General features: G+C 35.6%; 2 protein-coding genes and 1 pseudogene across 4 annotated transcripts in view; 2 read left to right on the top strand and 1 right to left on the bottom strand.

The window, feature by feature from the left end:
- LOC107751317 (radical S-adenosyl methionine domain-containing protein 1, mitochondrial-like) overlaps window positions 1–867 on the top strand; it is a 7,017-nt pseudogene extending 6,150 nt beyond the window's left edge.
- A 2,515-nt stretch (window positions 868–3,382) lies between these two features.
- Window positions 3,383–4,553, bottom strand: LOC107751315 (GTP-binding protein Rhes-like). The gene is made up of 4 exons (XM_016566991.1): window positions 4,442–4,553; window positions 4,281–4,371; window positions 3,995–4,218; window positions 3,383–3,891 (listed from the first exon to the last, which is right to left on the bottom strand). The coding sequence occupies exons 1-4, from the start codon at window positions 4,551–4,553 to the stop codon at window positions 3,383–3,385; spliced, it is 936 nt and encodes a 311-aa protein (XP_016422477.1).
- Window positions 4,554–12,872: 8,319 nt separating this feature from the next.
- The window catches only part of LOC107751312 (epsin-3-like), a 27,396-nt gene continuing 24,029 nt past the window's right edge, over window positions 12,873–16,239 (top strand). For 2 of the 3 annotated variants that reach the window (XM_016566990.1, XM_016566988.1), the window contains exons 1-2: window positions 12,873–13,165; window positions 13,408–13,533. The gene's annotated coding sequence lies outside the window, so the exon portion shown is untranslated. The remainder of the gene's footprint in view (window positions 13,166–13,407; window positions 13,534–16,239) is intronic. The other variant, XM_016566989.1, reaches the window with a different exon arrangement.

Here is a 16,239-nt window from a genome sequence, read left to right as displayed (position 1 = left end):
AGCAAGTCTTAAATTTGGGGATGGAAAGACAAGAATTGTCATATAGCTTAATGTGATGATTAAACTTCAAAAGGCCATGATTTCATTAAATAAACATGATCGCTAATAATTGATAAACGGTTTAAGGCTGAAATGTGAAGTTTGTTTTGTAAAACTTTGTTTTTGTGAAAACCTGTATATGAACTGTAAATCATGCTTTTTACAGTCTTAGAGTTCAATATGTAACCATAGACATTGCCGTTCCCCGCTCGTATGGTATTAGTTTTATTTGTGCTGGTCTCAAAGATCTTAAAAAGTCTTAAATTTGAGCTTAAAAATCCTGCAGATTCCCTGTAAATTGGGGTGCCATTTTAGATAAAGCTGATGAAGTGACTGATGCCTTTTATTTTTTTTTATTGTAGCACTGGGAGTTATTCAGCCCAGAAGCTGACCTTCAACAAAATTTTGGAGTGTTAGAAAATGTTCAGGAATTGCAAGCAGGGGCACTTTTAATACTTAATGACAGGTAATGTTTACTGCATAAATATGATTTGTACGTTTTTACTCTTTAAATAAACCAAGTGTGATTATACGTTGCATTTTCAGTTATAGATCAGTACCCCACTTATTCTTATCTTTATGTTTTAGGGGTTTGCAGTGCTCCTGGGAAGGGTTAGCATTGCTGGACAGCATCTTACCCACAATGCTGCTTGAATTAGAGATGTTTTTCAAAAAGCAATACACGAGCAGAAAGACAGACCTCCAGAGAGACAGATGACAGTTTGCAACAGAGAAATATGAGAAAGAGATTGCACACAAGGCAATAGGTAAAAAGGTAAAAATGAAACAAACTCTCCCATGTGGAGAAACACGTATTCTTGAAGAAGGAACATGGGTCAATGACGTGACACTTTTTTATTATTTATTAATTTATTCACAAATACAGTGTGTTCTTTTCTATGATGAACATGTTTTTAATTTCTAAATTAAGGGTAAATATATAACATAGGGTAAATGTGTGAGAATGATATGATCTTCATATAATATTGAAGAAAAAACTTTAATCCTTGAATGGAAAACAATGTTTAATGTTCGCGTGAAATAGAAAATTACCCTGTTATGAATTCATGTGAACAATTCTCCAGTGCATATGCTTCGTTTTTTTTAAAAAGCTTTTTGACTTTAATCATAATGTCATAACTTCCATTGACAACGACAGATTTCTCTCTGGTGACGTATGAAGGACATCTCCAATCATTTACTGTAGTCCACTTAAACAACACCCACAACTCAAAGTCCAATCAACAGCTATACATTTTTTTTTCTTTGGTATTAATTTGTTGTATTCTGATGTACGTTACAGCATGGAAGAGAAGATCTGCTGCTACTTCCATTTAATTACTTTTTATATTGAAAAATAAAAAAGAATATATGATAAACTTAAGATGTGTACAATTCAAGGTGTATGGAAAAATTTTTATTCACATAAAAATTTTTATTCACGTGTTACATCACATGACACACATTCAGGAGTCTGTAAAAAGATGAACACAGTAAACTAGATGATTGCCTTCTCTGATTTATGACATTTGATGTGATGTTATCCCCTATTATCTTGAGTAATTTGGCATAGAAGTGATTTCTCATCATTGCATCTGCCATTTGAAGTTGTTTTTTTCCAAACCACCCACATTATCAGTTAGAGAGAAGGTCACTGAAGAATCATGAATTATTTATTTTGCTCCGTATTCACAACTATTATTTCTTGTTTAGGCACAATTAAAATATATTTAATTAGCTTAGTTATAATTTTGAAAGTTAGTAATGTAGTTCAGATAACATTTTCAAGCTATTCATAACAGAAAACGCTTCCAACTTAAACGAGCGCTTCGCTATCCATGGTACTGAACGCCTTTTGCGTAACGCTACCAAACAAATAGTTATGCAAATATCCGTGTATGCATTAAAACGTTTGTGCTATGCTTACTTTTCCTACAGTTAAAGTAGGTTATTTCTCTGTAGGCATATTCATCCCTGGATTCATTAATATTCAAAGTCTAAAGGGAATTAATCTCTTTCGTGATTTTCAACACAGCTGCATCGTGTTGTATAATGTATATTATGCAAAGCGTGACTGTACGGTATTGTCAGGGATTCATACATACGAGTGCGTGGGCGCGTTTTCTTACTAATATGAGAGAATTTTACGTTAGCATAGCGATGATGACTCAAGCCACTGCAGATGATGAGGATGGCTTCGCCACCCACACCTTTCTTCCCGTTGTTCACCCATAAATGGTAATACTGTGAGTACACTGGTTTCTCCTTAAGCAGAGTCGTGATACTGTCTGTCTGCAAAACTGAGGTGAGGCTGGGGACATGGTATAAATATAGCTCGGCTCATGAATATTAATTAGGTGACGTTACATTTTCTCATTTGTTCTTCCCGATTTGTGTCACGATCCTTCAGAAATCATTCGAATATGTTGATTTGGTTGCTCAGGAATCATTTCTTATTAGCAGTGTTCGAAATTTCTACAACTGGACGGGACATATTGTTTGCAAGAACCTTGAGTTCAAGAACAAACTCGTGTATTTTGAGAAAAAAACGAGTCAATGTTTTTAGAGACAACTTTTTTTATTGTCTGTAATACAAGACAAAGTGGAAATAAATTTGAGGTAACAGGTATATTTTCAAGAAAAAATGCGTGTCGCTGTGTCTTTTATAGTTAGTATAAGAAATGTGGAAACAAATTTGAGGTAATACATTCACTATAAAGAAATCATGCATACTCGCTTTACAAAATGTCCCTGTTGGAAAATGCAGTTTAAGCTGGTAGGTGCGTTTTGGAACTGTTTTAGCTAGTCAAAACTAGCAGTTTACACCAGCTAATGGCCAGTTTAGACCAGTTACACTGAAAAAAATGGTAACCTGAAAACGGTAACATCTAGGCTATAGGCATATTGACTGGTTTTCAAGTCAACTATATTAATTAACACCAATGAACCAGCCTAAATGCATTCATTTATACCAACAAAACTCATGTTTTTCTGGTAGAAATAGCTATTTAAGGTAACAATTGAAGGTTACCACTTTCTACAGTGTGGTTAACCAGCCACAGTGTTCTAAAAAAACAACTAATATGACCAGCCAATAGCTGGTTTGTTGCTGATCCACCAGTTTCTCAACTAGGTTACATCAGATAATGACCACTTTTGACCAGCTATACCATCTTAAGCCCGATTTTACAACAGGGTTGTAATAAATACATTTCACAAATATTTTGTCAATGTGTAGAATCTGTCCTCTGGTCCAGCCAGGGACTTATAGAATATAATAATTCTTACGTAGTTGAATAATTATTATTCATAGGTTTGAAACAGAGTCTCTAGCGTTACTCTATTACTGTATTTGACACCTCTCAATAGGTGTACTTCGTTTAGGGGTGCTCGGGCCCATCACGCGCCGCAGATCGCTACTAAAACTCGGTCTGCGGGCGAGCGGATGCACCGCGCCACACGGCTCATGCATGGCTCTTTTGTTTCTCTTTCTACTGCTCAGCGTTTGATACGTGTGGATGGAGATATCTCGATGGAGAGAGGGTCTGGTCTCTGTGGGGAGCCCTCCCAGCACCGCCAGGGCCTCAAACATCTCCTCCAGGTTGGTGCAGTCTTTAGCAGACACTTCAAAGAGGACACTGTCCTCCCCGAGAGACTGGCAGATATCGGAGTGCTGCACACCTCTCGAGGTGTTTAAGTCAGTTTTATTGCCACAGATAATAATCGGAAGCTGTCTGTTTTCTTTGGACTTGGTTAGCTTGGATTTGGCAGTGAAAATCTCCTCGCGTAATGAGCAGATCTCCGTGAAAGACTCTCGGTCAGTCACGCTGAACACCAGCAGGAATATGTCGCCTGTTGAGGTCAAAAAGCACGTGAAATGAGAACTCTGTTAACCTGAGGCTATAATTTAACGAATTAAAAAGTAAATAAGTAAAAACACGGTGCACATACTGACCTGTCAGAATAGACAGTCTTCGCTTGGCAGGAAAGTCTCTCTCTTTGGACGCGTCCAGGATGTCTAACTGGTATCTCTCTCCACGGATGTGGTACAGTTTGCTGTGAAAGTCTTCGGTCGTTGGCTCGTACTGTTCCTCGAATCCATCATCACCCAAAAAACGGCGTATAATCGCCGTTTTACCCACTCGGGGGGCGCCGAGCACAACTATGCGTAGGAGATATCTCAATGGAGAGAGGGTCTGGTCTCTGTGGGGAGCCCTCCCAGCACCGCCAGGGCCTCAAACATCTCCTCCAGGTTGGTGCAGTCTTTAGCAGACACTTCAAAGAGGACACTGTCCTCCCCGAGAGACTGGCAGATATCGGAGTGCTGCACACCTCTCGAGGTGTTTAAGTCAGTTTTATTGCCACAGATCATTTGGCTGTGGAAGTCTCCAGTGCGACGCGCACTGCAAATGCATATCAACTGTTGCGGTGCCTTCGGAATGATAGCTGCAGCAGGAGAGCGTCGCGGTGCCATCAACTGAAAGAAGAGCTTTATCAGTTGTGTTCACCTCCATGCCCCTTGCTGGTATCATCCAGAACGGCTGGTGCTGTGGTCGGCAGGACGGCGGTAGGGGACGTGCAGCACCCCGTGCTCTCGGTGCAGTTAGCTGTACGCGGTTCCCGCAGTGCTTTTTATATGCTGATGATGGATGTGTGGTCTCGTGTGGTGCGTCATTCAACGCTTTGGGTTCGTCTGGTGAATCTGAACAATTCTGCTGCCTATTTAAGGTATTGCCCACTGCAGTGTTACTTGGATCTGGGCCATTCTTATGTAGAGCTACAGAGTATTGTCAGTTAAATGCAGCTATAATACCGACTTAGATCCTACTTATCATTACTGATGAAGTAAAAAGTATAAATTTTCTAGCTTAATTTGGACAGAAAGATGCTTGACAAATTTAAGAATACTGTAAAAACTGGTAACCTGCTGTTATCCATTTCTCCCATAAAATGAATTTTGTTTGTAAATTAATGTTTCTCCCCCATGATATTTTGTAAACTGCATTTATGACAAAGAACTGCACAGATGCAGATATTATAACAATCTATCAATAAACACACACCTTGTCCTCTGTTTCTCGCTCTGGAAACCCCCCTATAGCCCCCCTAAAAATGGCTTAGCGAAGCCCATGTTCCAATGTTTTTGACTGCATTTATTACATCAGAAATATAGTAAAATCAATAATATTGTGAAATATTATTACAATTCCAAATATCAGTTTTCTGTTTGAATATATTTTAAAATGTAATTTATTCCTGTGATGCAAAGCTGAATTTTCAGCATCATTACACTTCAGTGTCACATGGTCCTTCAGAAATCTGATCTGAAATTCTGATTTGCTGCTCAAGAAACATTTCTAATTATTATCAATGGTTTTCCAACCAAGATTTGCATGTCACAAAGAAACATAACTAAAAGCCTGTCTGGAACGGTCCACACCGCTCAGGTCTGGAATGCTGTAGAAAGGCAAGCAAAGTGGTACAGACAGTTAAAAGTCCCAGTGCTTTTGTGCTAAATATAAGCACTCTTGTAACACTGCTCAAATAATTAAACAAATGAACCATAACCAATTGTTGTGTAATATTGTTTTTGAAATAGATACGACAATGTGCAGCTCTCAGTATAGAGGCACGAGTTTTTTTGGGGGGGCGGGCATGGGCAAAGGCTAGCGGGCACTAGGCTAACTAATGGACGGAGTCCAGTGGTGTAGCGCAAATCCGCGGCCCCCAACAGCGAACTCAAGGGTCGGTGGGTTGGGGGGCTGGATACGTCGCAATATTGTAAATATTTGTTTTAAACCAGGCGAGCCAATGGATATCACACAAGCAACGTGCAAACTTTGCACAAGAGTTATGCGGTAAACCTCTTAATCTCAGTCGATTCACTAGAAAGTGAAAGTAAAAACTGACGGCGCTTTCGGCATCTGACGCTGCATTAACGGCGCATATTCTCTCAGAGTGACGACGAGAGACGAATCTCCTTCATATGCTGATAACGGTATATAGCAGGGGTTCTTAAAGTCTATATTCAAAGGTTCAAATCTGAATTTTCATCGGTGTCAAAGGCCCGGACCGGAAGTAGACACCGCACACCAAACGACTTTGAACACCTACTGAAAACACTGACTGAGCTCAAATGATATTTCATAATCGGCCTGACGGTAGTGACAGTAGCTTCACAGAATGAACCGGTTCGCGCGTGGAACTGAAAGTCTTACCGTTACTTGCGGACTGATGGACTGGCTCTCTCCGTCGTCAGTGCGAGTTTTTAAAAGTCTTTTTTTTTATAGAATTATGCATTGCTGCTGTTTTTCTAACATTTTCTAACACAGCTGCAAATTACAGTCCAACTGAATGGGTGAACACACGCACGAATTTACATGCGCGACATGCCCGAAACAGCCTGGATAACGCTTGACTAACACTGCTGTCAATCAAACTCATCAAGAATTATGCAAAACATTTGATTTATTTTAGTTATTTGAGATGTTATAATAGTTCTCTAATTGTGTTAAAATAGATTAAACAATAATTATTTAACAAATATTATATTTGTATAATAAACTGGGGGGCTTTCATCAGTGGGTGCTTTCGAGTGCTTTTTGACCTACTTAAGTAGGACTTAGGAACATCTTTATGTGTAATTTCATAATTACTTCTATTGTCTTTGAAATATGGTTAAAGTGAACCTCTGAATGTCCTGACAAACATTTAAAATAAAATATACTTTAATGCCATTTCTATTGAAACTTGTATGTTATTTATTATTAATTTAGTGCACTTATATTAACTTCAAATGTAATATTAAATAACACACTGCAGTTAAAATTATAATCAATTATTTTACATGTGCTTTAGTATGTTAGTCAACACATAATAAGTGTACTTTAAAACATGATAAGATTGCTAAAACATAATGATTTAAAATGTATTTTAAAGTAAAACTTTTAATTTGAAAACGTGGTTAAAATGTGCTTAATTGTCACGAAAATTATGTAATAATTCGAAACATTTAAATGTTCCCAAAAAAAAGGCCCAAATATTTCGGTGAAATATCAGCAATATCAAGAATTATCAAGAACACTCTGGCAATATGAGAGCATCTGCACATCAAGGCAACTTCATTACTTAACTGAAGACAAATCCTCACCTTCTGCTGCATAAACAACACTTACATCTCTGAGAGTCTCAGCTTCATTCCATTCAGCCAAGGCTACTCTGAATGGACTGAATTGGTGCACGGTGTGCTTTGCTTTTCTTCTACAATGCTTACCTTGGAGTGCTTGAGACTAAATGTTCTCCGCTGAGAATGGAATATACATCACCATGGCAACTCTGCACTTTATAACACTGCTTTCCAGAATCTATTCCATAGCTCTTAAAAGCTGAGGACATGCCTTTTGTGAGACATCATAATATCACGCACTCCTCTGTAAGGCCTTGTGTTCAGTTTTATGACCCTGCTTTCCATTGTGCTGAGATGTTCAGAGAACTTAAGGGCACGTATGGCACGCATGTTTTCTCATTAGTAGAATTCACTATAAGTAATTGTATTCACTGAAGATAAAATGTGAAGTTGCCATAGTCTAAAATGATCCATCATTGCTACAATTACTTATTTAGATTAAGTCAAAATATGTTATACTGAGTCAGTTTAAAAAGAGTTCTGTGCACATTGTTCACTTTCTTTACATGGTTGAAATGTCATCTTGTTTCTTGAAAGCAAAATGCATGTTGTCTTAAATTAATGACAAGATCGCATGAACACTCATGAGACCAAAATGCACAAAACACCTTAAAACATCACACACAGACCTGGAAAATGAAATGTGATGTGTAACAATTAACTAACATTTATTTAACAATCAACATCATTTTAACTACAGAACCAAACACATTTTGAAATCAGTAAGTTTGTGATATAAATTATGAGTAACTTCTAAGACAGTAAGTTACAAAATGTGACAACAAAATCAACAACAGTGTAAATAAAACTGTCAAATCACGCAGTGCAACCATATTAATAATTAATGGTGCTGCTCGGTCATTTAAGATTTACAACACTGTAAGTTGGAAATTTCATTTTCAGCTCAAAAGTGCATTTTCACGCTTGCTTAGTATTAAAATATAGTACATTCATTTCATTGAAAAGAAAAAAAATCTGCCATTTCTGACTGCCACACGAGAAGCACCAGAGGGTTAATTTTCATTAATTATAATTAATTATACTAATTAATCTGTAGACCTATTAGAACTAAAAATGTATTAATCCATCTCGCCTGCTCTTCTTGTTGCTTAAATTAAAAAATAGTATATTGCAAAAGAAAACCTTGCTTTAGATTCTTTACTTTTTTTCCTAAAAAAAAAAAAAAAAACTTGCTTGATCATTTTAACACAAATTAATATTCACACTAAGAATAATTTGTATTCTTAGTCTTTTATGTCTGCTACTACTACACAATTGTTGGTATATTGAACTAACACAGCATTATAACATTTAATATGATAATAAACAGAATTTTTTTTTTTTGTAATACAAACCAAGTGCTACCATGTGAGGGCAGCAAAGGCATGATGGGTTTGAGGCCAGCTTGTGTTTCTGCATTTCCTCTCATGTTTGTCAGGCAAAAATTTATGTATTTTTTAAACATTTCAAGAATTTCATGAAAAGATTTCATGAACGTCTGTGCCAGGGGGTGTGATGGGTTTGAGAGTCTCTCTGCTGCTGTCCACCGGCCCTTTAACCTCCTCCTCCTCCACTCTGTCTGCATGTGCACTCTGATGACATCACCGGGCCTTTGTTATGAAACAAAGAAATTGGCCCACAGTCTGTTTTCAGGGAAAATGAAGATGTAGCATGGATAGACAGGAGGAGAGGTTATGTTAAATGCAAAAATAGGTCCATCAAGCAACAATGCGTAAATGAAACATTAAAATAAGTTTAAGTAAAATTCACATTCCAGGGGCTAAATATCACGTTATTTGGGTCGCTTCAACCCGCGGACATGAACAACAACCCGCGGCAACAGTGTTACAGTAGCCCAATTCCGCGGGACAAACGCGGACTTGGCAACACTGCTTATGAAACGACCGCACTATAGCGTTTCTTTGGTTACCGCTGTAAACAAAGCAGAGTTGCGCTTTATACGGAGAAGAAAATGCCATTGCCATCGAAACTTTTCTCAAGACAGTACCCTTCAGTGATACATTAATATAACCCCATAAATGTAATGCATTTTTGTACTTATTTTACAGTTTTTTTCGGGATCTACTGGGACAGTGATAAAGATCTACCAGTCAAACGCGATCGACGGGTTGGCGACCACTGGTTTAGAGCATAAGAAAAAATGCGAAAAATAAAATTTTTGAAAAATGATATTTTATTCATATGTTATGCCATGTCCTCTGTAGAAGACATCGGGACTTTAAAAAGTCCTGTTTTTTTAAGAAATAAAAAGACATGAATAGACATGAAAAGGCAAAAACAGTCGGATTTTTGTTTTAATCACAAATCAATTTAATGTTTTTATACCAAACTTGATATAAAGACGATTCTCAACTATGTTATGAAAGATATTTGTAAAAAACATTTTTCTTTATGCAAAATGTGTGTAAAATGGCCATAAACAAGTTTTTCCATTATATACAACGTATCTATAAACTGTATCTAATTTGCATATTAATGTGTTTTTAGAAATAACCTTTGTGAGCAGCCAGCTTTGTACTCTTCTAGGTTCAAAAAACTGTCGTCCATAAAATGCGTTGCACAAATTCGAACATCTGGGTTGTGCTGTTCTGTTGTAAATAAATCTTAACCAATTATTCCTAATTGCATCTACTTTCGGAAAGCCAAATACAGTGCTTTTGCTTTCGCACTGAAATACACAACGTCTCCCTGACATGGCTGCATCAACACTACTGCTGTTCCTGAAACCACGCCTTCTTTCTTTGCGTGAACATTTGGGCGGCATTATGCTAATATTTCCACATAGTGACGTAGACATGTGGGGGCGTGTTAGAATGAGCCGTTTTAGGTAGGCGTGGTTGACTCTTAACTTTTATAAAGAATATCTCTTTGGATTTGAGACTTTAGTCTTTGCAACTTTACAGATCTTCTTTATGCACCAAGAGCTTGTAACACTCCAAAGAGAAAGGAAAACTTGAAATCTCAGTTTATGACCCCTTTAAAACTGTGACATGTAACGTCTCAGAGAAATCACTAAAACATAATGTCTTCTACAGAGGACAAAACTCCATAGCTGGTAGTCAGGAGGATAGGAAATGTTTTAATAATACACCTAGATTTGCACGAATAACTTTCCTGGCCTCATAACTTGTCCATTTTGCTTGAGATATGGCTTGAAACTCTTAAAAATTCAGCCAGTTCACTTCTCTTTCAGAAAATGTTAGTCAAAGTATGATACTTTGGAAAATGTTGTCAACCACATAATGTCAAACTACTGTTGTATCTGTTGTTTTATTTGACATTTACACTACCATTCAGACAGGTTGGTAAGATTTTTAAATGTTTTTGAAAGAAGATTCTTCTGCTCACCAAGGCTGCATTTATTTGATCAAAATACAGTAAAATATTAAAATATTCTGAAATATTATTACAATTGAAAATCATTTATTTCTGCTTGAAATCAGTTATGCTGCATAATATTTTTGTGAAAATCATTATGACGCTTTTTTTAGGATTTGTTGATGAATAGTACGTTTAACAGGACATCATTCATTTGAAGTAGAAATCTTTTGTAACGTCATAAATGTCTTTACTGTCATTTTTTATCAATTTAATGTATCCTTGCTAAATAAAAGTATTAATTAAATTTTTTTTTAAATAATAAAACTCTTACTGACCCTAAACTTTTGATGGTATTGCTACATATTATTACTAAAATGTCTAAATACAACAGATGTACCTGATTTTATTTCTTGCAATACATGTAAAATCCCCATTTTAAGTATGACAATATCTAACATATCAGATACTCCTTACTTTAAGAATGAAGTATAATAAAAACAATAAGAGTTTGTCTAATTGTAAAAAAAAAAAAAAAACATTATGTGACACGATAGTGTACCCTTTTGTGGGAAGTGTCAAAGAGTAATTTGTTTAAGGATTAAACACTGTTTGTCTTCTCACTACAATTTTGAGAAGCAGAATTGACACTTCTTCCTTTGTTTTTGTCTTTTACTTTGGCGGCTGTTCAGAAAAGAGGGAGAGTATCAGTTTGTCAAGAGCAGAGCTGGTATTTCCAGAAACTCTTGCTTGGCCAAAACACTTGTCACCAGGAAGCTTTGAACAGAAATTCTCTTAGTCTTGCTTTCATTGGCTTGCTTACACACACACACACACACACACATACACATACACATACACACACACTTTATTAATTAATTTAGTTATTTACTTAATTACTTACATTGAGGATATCCCCATAAGGAGGTTTTGTCAGATTAAGTTCAGTTTTTATCCCCAAAATATGGTTAATGATAATGTGGATCAAATGTAGCTGTATAGTTAGTGTGTTTTACCCACATCTAATTTTGAATGACATTTATAATATTTATGATAATGCAAGTCTTAGATCTTTGAGTTCAGCTCATGAAAAATGGGGGCAAAAACAAAAGTGTTGCGTTTATAATTTTGTTCAGTGTAGATCATTGTGTGGCTGCAAGGATTGCATAAGACAGACGAGGTTGGTGAACACTTCTCTAGTCTATAGAGCCATTTCATGACATATTTACCCCTCTCTAGAAAATAATGAGTAAATCATGAGAAAAAGCGGTATGTAGATCTGTTGGAAGAGTCATAAGTAATTTAACACCCCTCATCTCCACCCCCTTTAAACTGGCACTAGAGCTGCCCTGTCATTTCCAATAGAGCACATTAGACAATTTCACCTATCATCTTTCAAATTCATCTTTCATCATAATGTGTTATTTGTCATTTTTTGTAATTATTTGTAAAAATTCACTTGCAATTTCTGAGTGAAAACTGTTTCTGCTTTTGTAGTGTTTCTTTAATTTAATATATTTTGTCTTAATTGTGATGTTTATTTATTTTTTGGTAGACATGCAAAACCACTCAAATCAGGGATTTAAACTATTTAGACATGTCCTAAATTTTGATAACAGGGTTGTAAGAATGGCAAATCCCATAGAAAATGAATAGAAAATCTCCTATAAAAATTTTTGACCATTAATGATAACTATTTTCTTCATTCTAAGCACCTCCTTTTACGGACCATTTGTTCAAAAAGGAAAATATATCCTATAAGCTATATAATTTTAGAGATGCAAAACATATTTTGTATACATTGCAAAGTAAACAAACAATCAAACAAACAAATAAATAAGTGCAGAATTTAACTATAGCCTACTTTGAAACAGTTTTCACTCATAAATTGCAAGTACATTTTTTACAAATAATTACAAAACATGACAAGTAACACATTAAACATGATAGATAGATAGATAGATAGATAGATAGATAGATAGATAGATAGATATAGATTGATTGATTTAGAGAGAAAGAACTAGTATCGTATGAAATAGTATACTGAAATAATATAGTCTTGTAAAACACACTCCAAATAATCTTTGTTTTATTTACAACTCAGAAAAATCCTTAGAAGAGTACCCTGTTGGTAGAAAGTGGCATCTGAGAGCACATTTCCAGGCAGAACTGATTGATAAATCTGGACATTCAGGGTTAGCAGTAATTTGCTTTCTGCCAGTGACAGGCTCTTATGTCTCGTTTCGGAGCACAATGGGTTAAAGAAGACTAACTCTGACTCTGCAGGCTCGAGCAGCCCTCCCTCCCTCCATTAGCCTCTTCCCTCGGTTCACTTTAGGGGGGCTCTGTATCAGCGAGGTTGGCGCACGGGACTTTTTCGGGATAGGCTATGTATCAATAACTCCTAACCGGATAGGCCTCCACAAAGCGAAACCGCAAAAACACGCAGGCAAAACTTTGAGGCGCTTAACTGAGTTGAACGTCTGCTGCATTTGAGCCAGAATCCAAAACTACCAACACTGAAAACATGCGGAGATGTCGAGAGGAGCACAGCTACCGATAGGATCCCGAAGTTGGGACCTTTATGTCAAGCAATGAGAGGTAAGGACACAAAGGACGTTCAGATGGCTACGATTTTGGCTCTCGCGGGTCAAAACAAGATGTCCAAATCTTACTCTATTATTCCAGCTGAGTCACGCAAGCAATCGTCGCTTTCAACATTCACATCGACTGCCGCAATACCGCATTATGAAGATGCGATCGCTGCTAAATGGGCTCTTTATTCTTGTCCCACAACATCGCAAAGCATCTGAGTGATTTTAAGGGTGTGATTTACCTTCCAGATGAAAATCTTCAGTCAAACCCATGAGAGGCATATGAATTGTGGAAGAGCTGGTTCTCCACCCGGATTGAAAGTGGGTTTCTTCTGAAGCGGACTGCTAAGTAAACTAATTTATGAGAGAACAGAGGTATCTATTTTCATATTTATTTGAAATATAACGCGATATAGGCAACGTTACGTTACATTTAGACAAAAGTAGAAAACAAATCCATAGTACAACTTTTCATGTGGAAATTCTGTAGTTTTTTTTCAATGAAATAGATATCTTTTTCATATTAAAAAGATTCTTTGCATTGTGCCATCTCAGGCTGTTTTTTAAAATATATTATGAGATTAAATTATGAAAAAAATGAATGCTACAATCCTAAAGGACAATCCTAAATATATATAAATATATATATATATAAACGAGATATTTGCTTGTCATTACAGAATTTACTTCCTGAAAGCATGATGATGTCATTATGACATACCTTTTCTAATGTATGTAGTTCATAGTTCATGTAGTTACTTAATTGGTTCCTAGTATTTTTTCTAGTACTTTCTAGAATATGAAGCCGAATACAAAGCTGACCATATATGTATAACATACCATGCTGTTTACACACACACACACACATATATATATATATATATATATATATTGCTTTTAACAAAGTATTAGAAAAACATTAATATTTTAAATAAATATATTTTTTAATACATCTTAAAAAAAAAAAAAGTAAGTAAAAATGACAGTATATAAACAACCCCACTCTTTCTTTTGCTTTATTTACCCTCTGATGTGTTTGGATATGTAGACTGAATTTTTGTAAAGTCACCTTGCATTCAGATTGATGAGGGAACTCATTGTGTATTGTGCTCAGGTGCCAGCAGTGCTTATTTTTGAAATTCTACTCTCTTTGCACAGCATTTTGTGACCCAACAGACTCACAGCAGAAATGTGACGTTGAGCAAACTGCTGTTATTGATTGTCGTCTAAACCCAGAGAGTAGAATGTGTCACCACATCAAGGTCATACCCTGTGCACTATGAGAGCAGTTTCTCAGTGGTATATGAAGCATATGGCTTTGATGTGTGCATGTCTTTTTTATTCAGGTTCTATATAAAGTTATTCATAATTTTTCAGAGGAATCTAACAGTGGCTCTATGGCTTTGCCATTCAAAATACAATGTACAGACTTGTGCAATGACATGTGTAATCAACAACATAAAATAAACAGTAATATTTCTAGCCCAGTCTGATAAAAAATTATAGTTTTCATTGGTTTGACTGATCAAACCCATAGTCATACAGTCTCTCTAACAGAACACTGTTAAAAAAAAGAAAAATGTTCGAAGTGAACATTATTGGAGTGTTTTACAAGAAAATACTACTTCAGTCTTTCTACTCCAAAATTTCACCTTTAATTCAAGGTGTTACTTGCTATTTGTTTGTAATTACGTTTTTTTAATTTTTTTTATTTTATTTCCCCCCAGAGATATTTCTTACAGTTTACCAACAGAGTTGATAATGTTCAAGATATTATTACAGTATATATCTTCAAAATATTAACATTTGTTTGCTTGAGACTACAAATGATGTACAGTTGTGGTCAAAATTTTACATACAATTTGCAGTATCTGCAAAATGTTAATTATTTTACCAAGATAAGAGGGATCATACAAAATGAATGTTATTTTTTATTTAGTAGGGTACAACGGGGCTAAAGGCGCCCCGGGGTAAAAGGCGCCTTTGATATTATTTTCATCTAAACCACTAGATGCCACAGAAACGTGGCGTAGCACTTTCCAAAACATCTGCTTTTCAAGATGCACGTGTATTTTTGTCTGATCTTTGACGTTGAGCAAACTGCTGTTATTGATTGCGCAGCAGCACAAAGTTGATGCTGTGCTTACTTGATCTAATATTTCATGTTTTTTGAATATATTTTGATACAAAAGTCTTCTTAATGATTTTCAGTTTTAGGATAATTAAAGCAACAGTTTTTAAATAACGAAAGAATATGTATATTTGTGGTAAAAAGCGCCCCTGCTGTTGGGGCTAAAGGCGCACAGTAATTAACATTATAATTAATAGAGGGCTGACTTTTCCATTTGTTGACATGACATGGTTAGATTCAGATGGTAAATATCATATATTATGTTGTGTGTCCATATTAGAGATAATCACCTTGTTTAGAATGAAACCATCATATTTAAAAACATGAAATTAATCATATCATATAATAAAATATCAATTGTTGTTACTACTGTAATATATATTCAATTATTATTGGATCTCCTTCAATACTTTCAGAATCTTTACTTATTAAAACGATTTTGTTTCTGTATTTTAAAATATTTATTTTTTTATATTAACATATTTTAATGACAGTATATTTATTGAAAAAAATTAATTATTTTATTTTTCAAGATAAGCAGAAAATAGTCAATACAACATATATTTTTTTTTCTGCAATTATACATTTTAGGCGCAGTGAATGGCACATGGTTTCTTAAGGTGGGCCTTTAGCCCCGTTGTACCCTACTGACCTAAATAAGATATTTCACATAAAAGATGTCTACATCGTTTACCATCAGTCAAGGGACTGCGGATATAAAATAGCCTTCTGGCTAATTCTGGCACATTGTACATTTATGCATTATTGATGTGCATTGTCCGTGTCAAATAAACCTGAAATAAAATAAATAAAATAAAATAAACATATAGTCCACAAGAGAAAATAACAGTTGAATTTATAAAAATGACCCAGTTCAAAAGTTTACATACGCTTGATTCTTAATAGTGTTGTTACCTGTATGATCCACGTGTTTTTTTTTTTTGTTTTTT

Source organism: Sinocyclocheilus rhinocerous, unplaced genomic scaffold (genome assembly GCF_001515625.1).
Source record: "Sinocyclocheilus rhinocerous isolate Xijiao unplaced genomic scaffold, SAMN03320098_v1.1 scaffold2970, whole genome shotgun sequence".
Taxonomy (NCBI): domain Eukaryota; kingdom Metazoa; phylum Chordata; class Actinopteri; order Cypriniformes; family Cyprinidae; genus Sinocyclocheilus; species Sinocyclocheilus rhinocerous.
The sequence above is the reverse complement of the archived record's forward strand: the minus strand, read 5'-3'. Positions and strand labels throughout refer to the sequence as shown.

Coding starts and splice junctions, on each gene's coding strand:
- LOC107751315 (XM_016566991.1), bottom strand. CDS start 4,553: ATGGAGGTGAACACAACTGATAAAGCTCTTCTTTCAGTTGATGGCACC. Junction 4,372..4,441: donor AGTTGATATGCATTTGCAGT/GCGCGTCGCACT, acceptor ACACCTCGAGAG/GTGTGCAGCACTCCGATATC. Junction 4,219..4,280: donor TGCACCAACCTGGAGGAGAT/GTTTGAGGCCCT, acceptor CTCTCCATTGAG/ATATCTCCTACGCATAGTTG.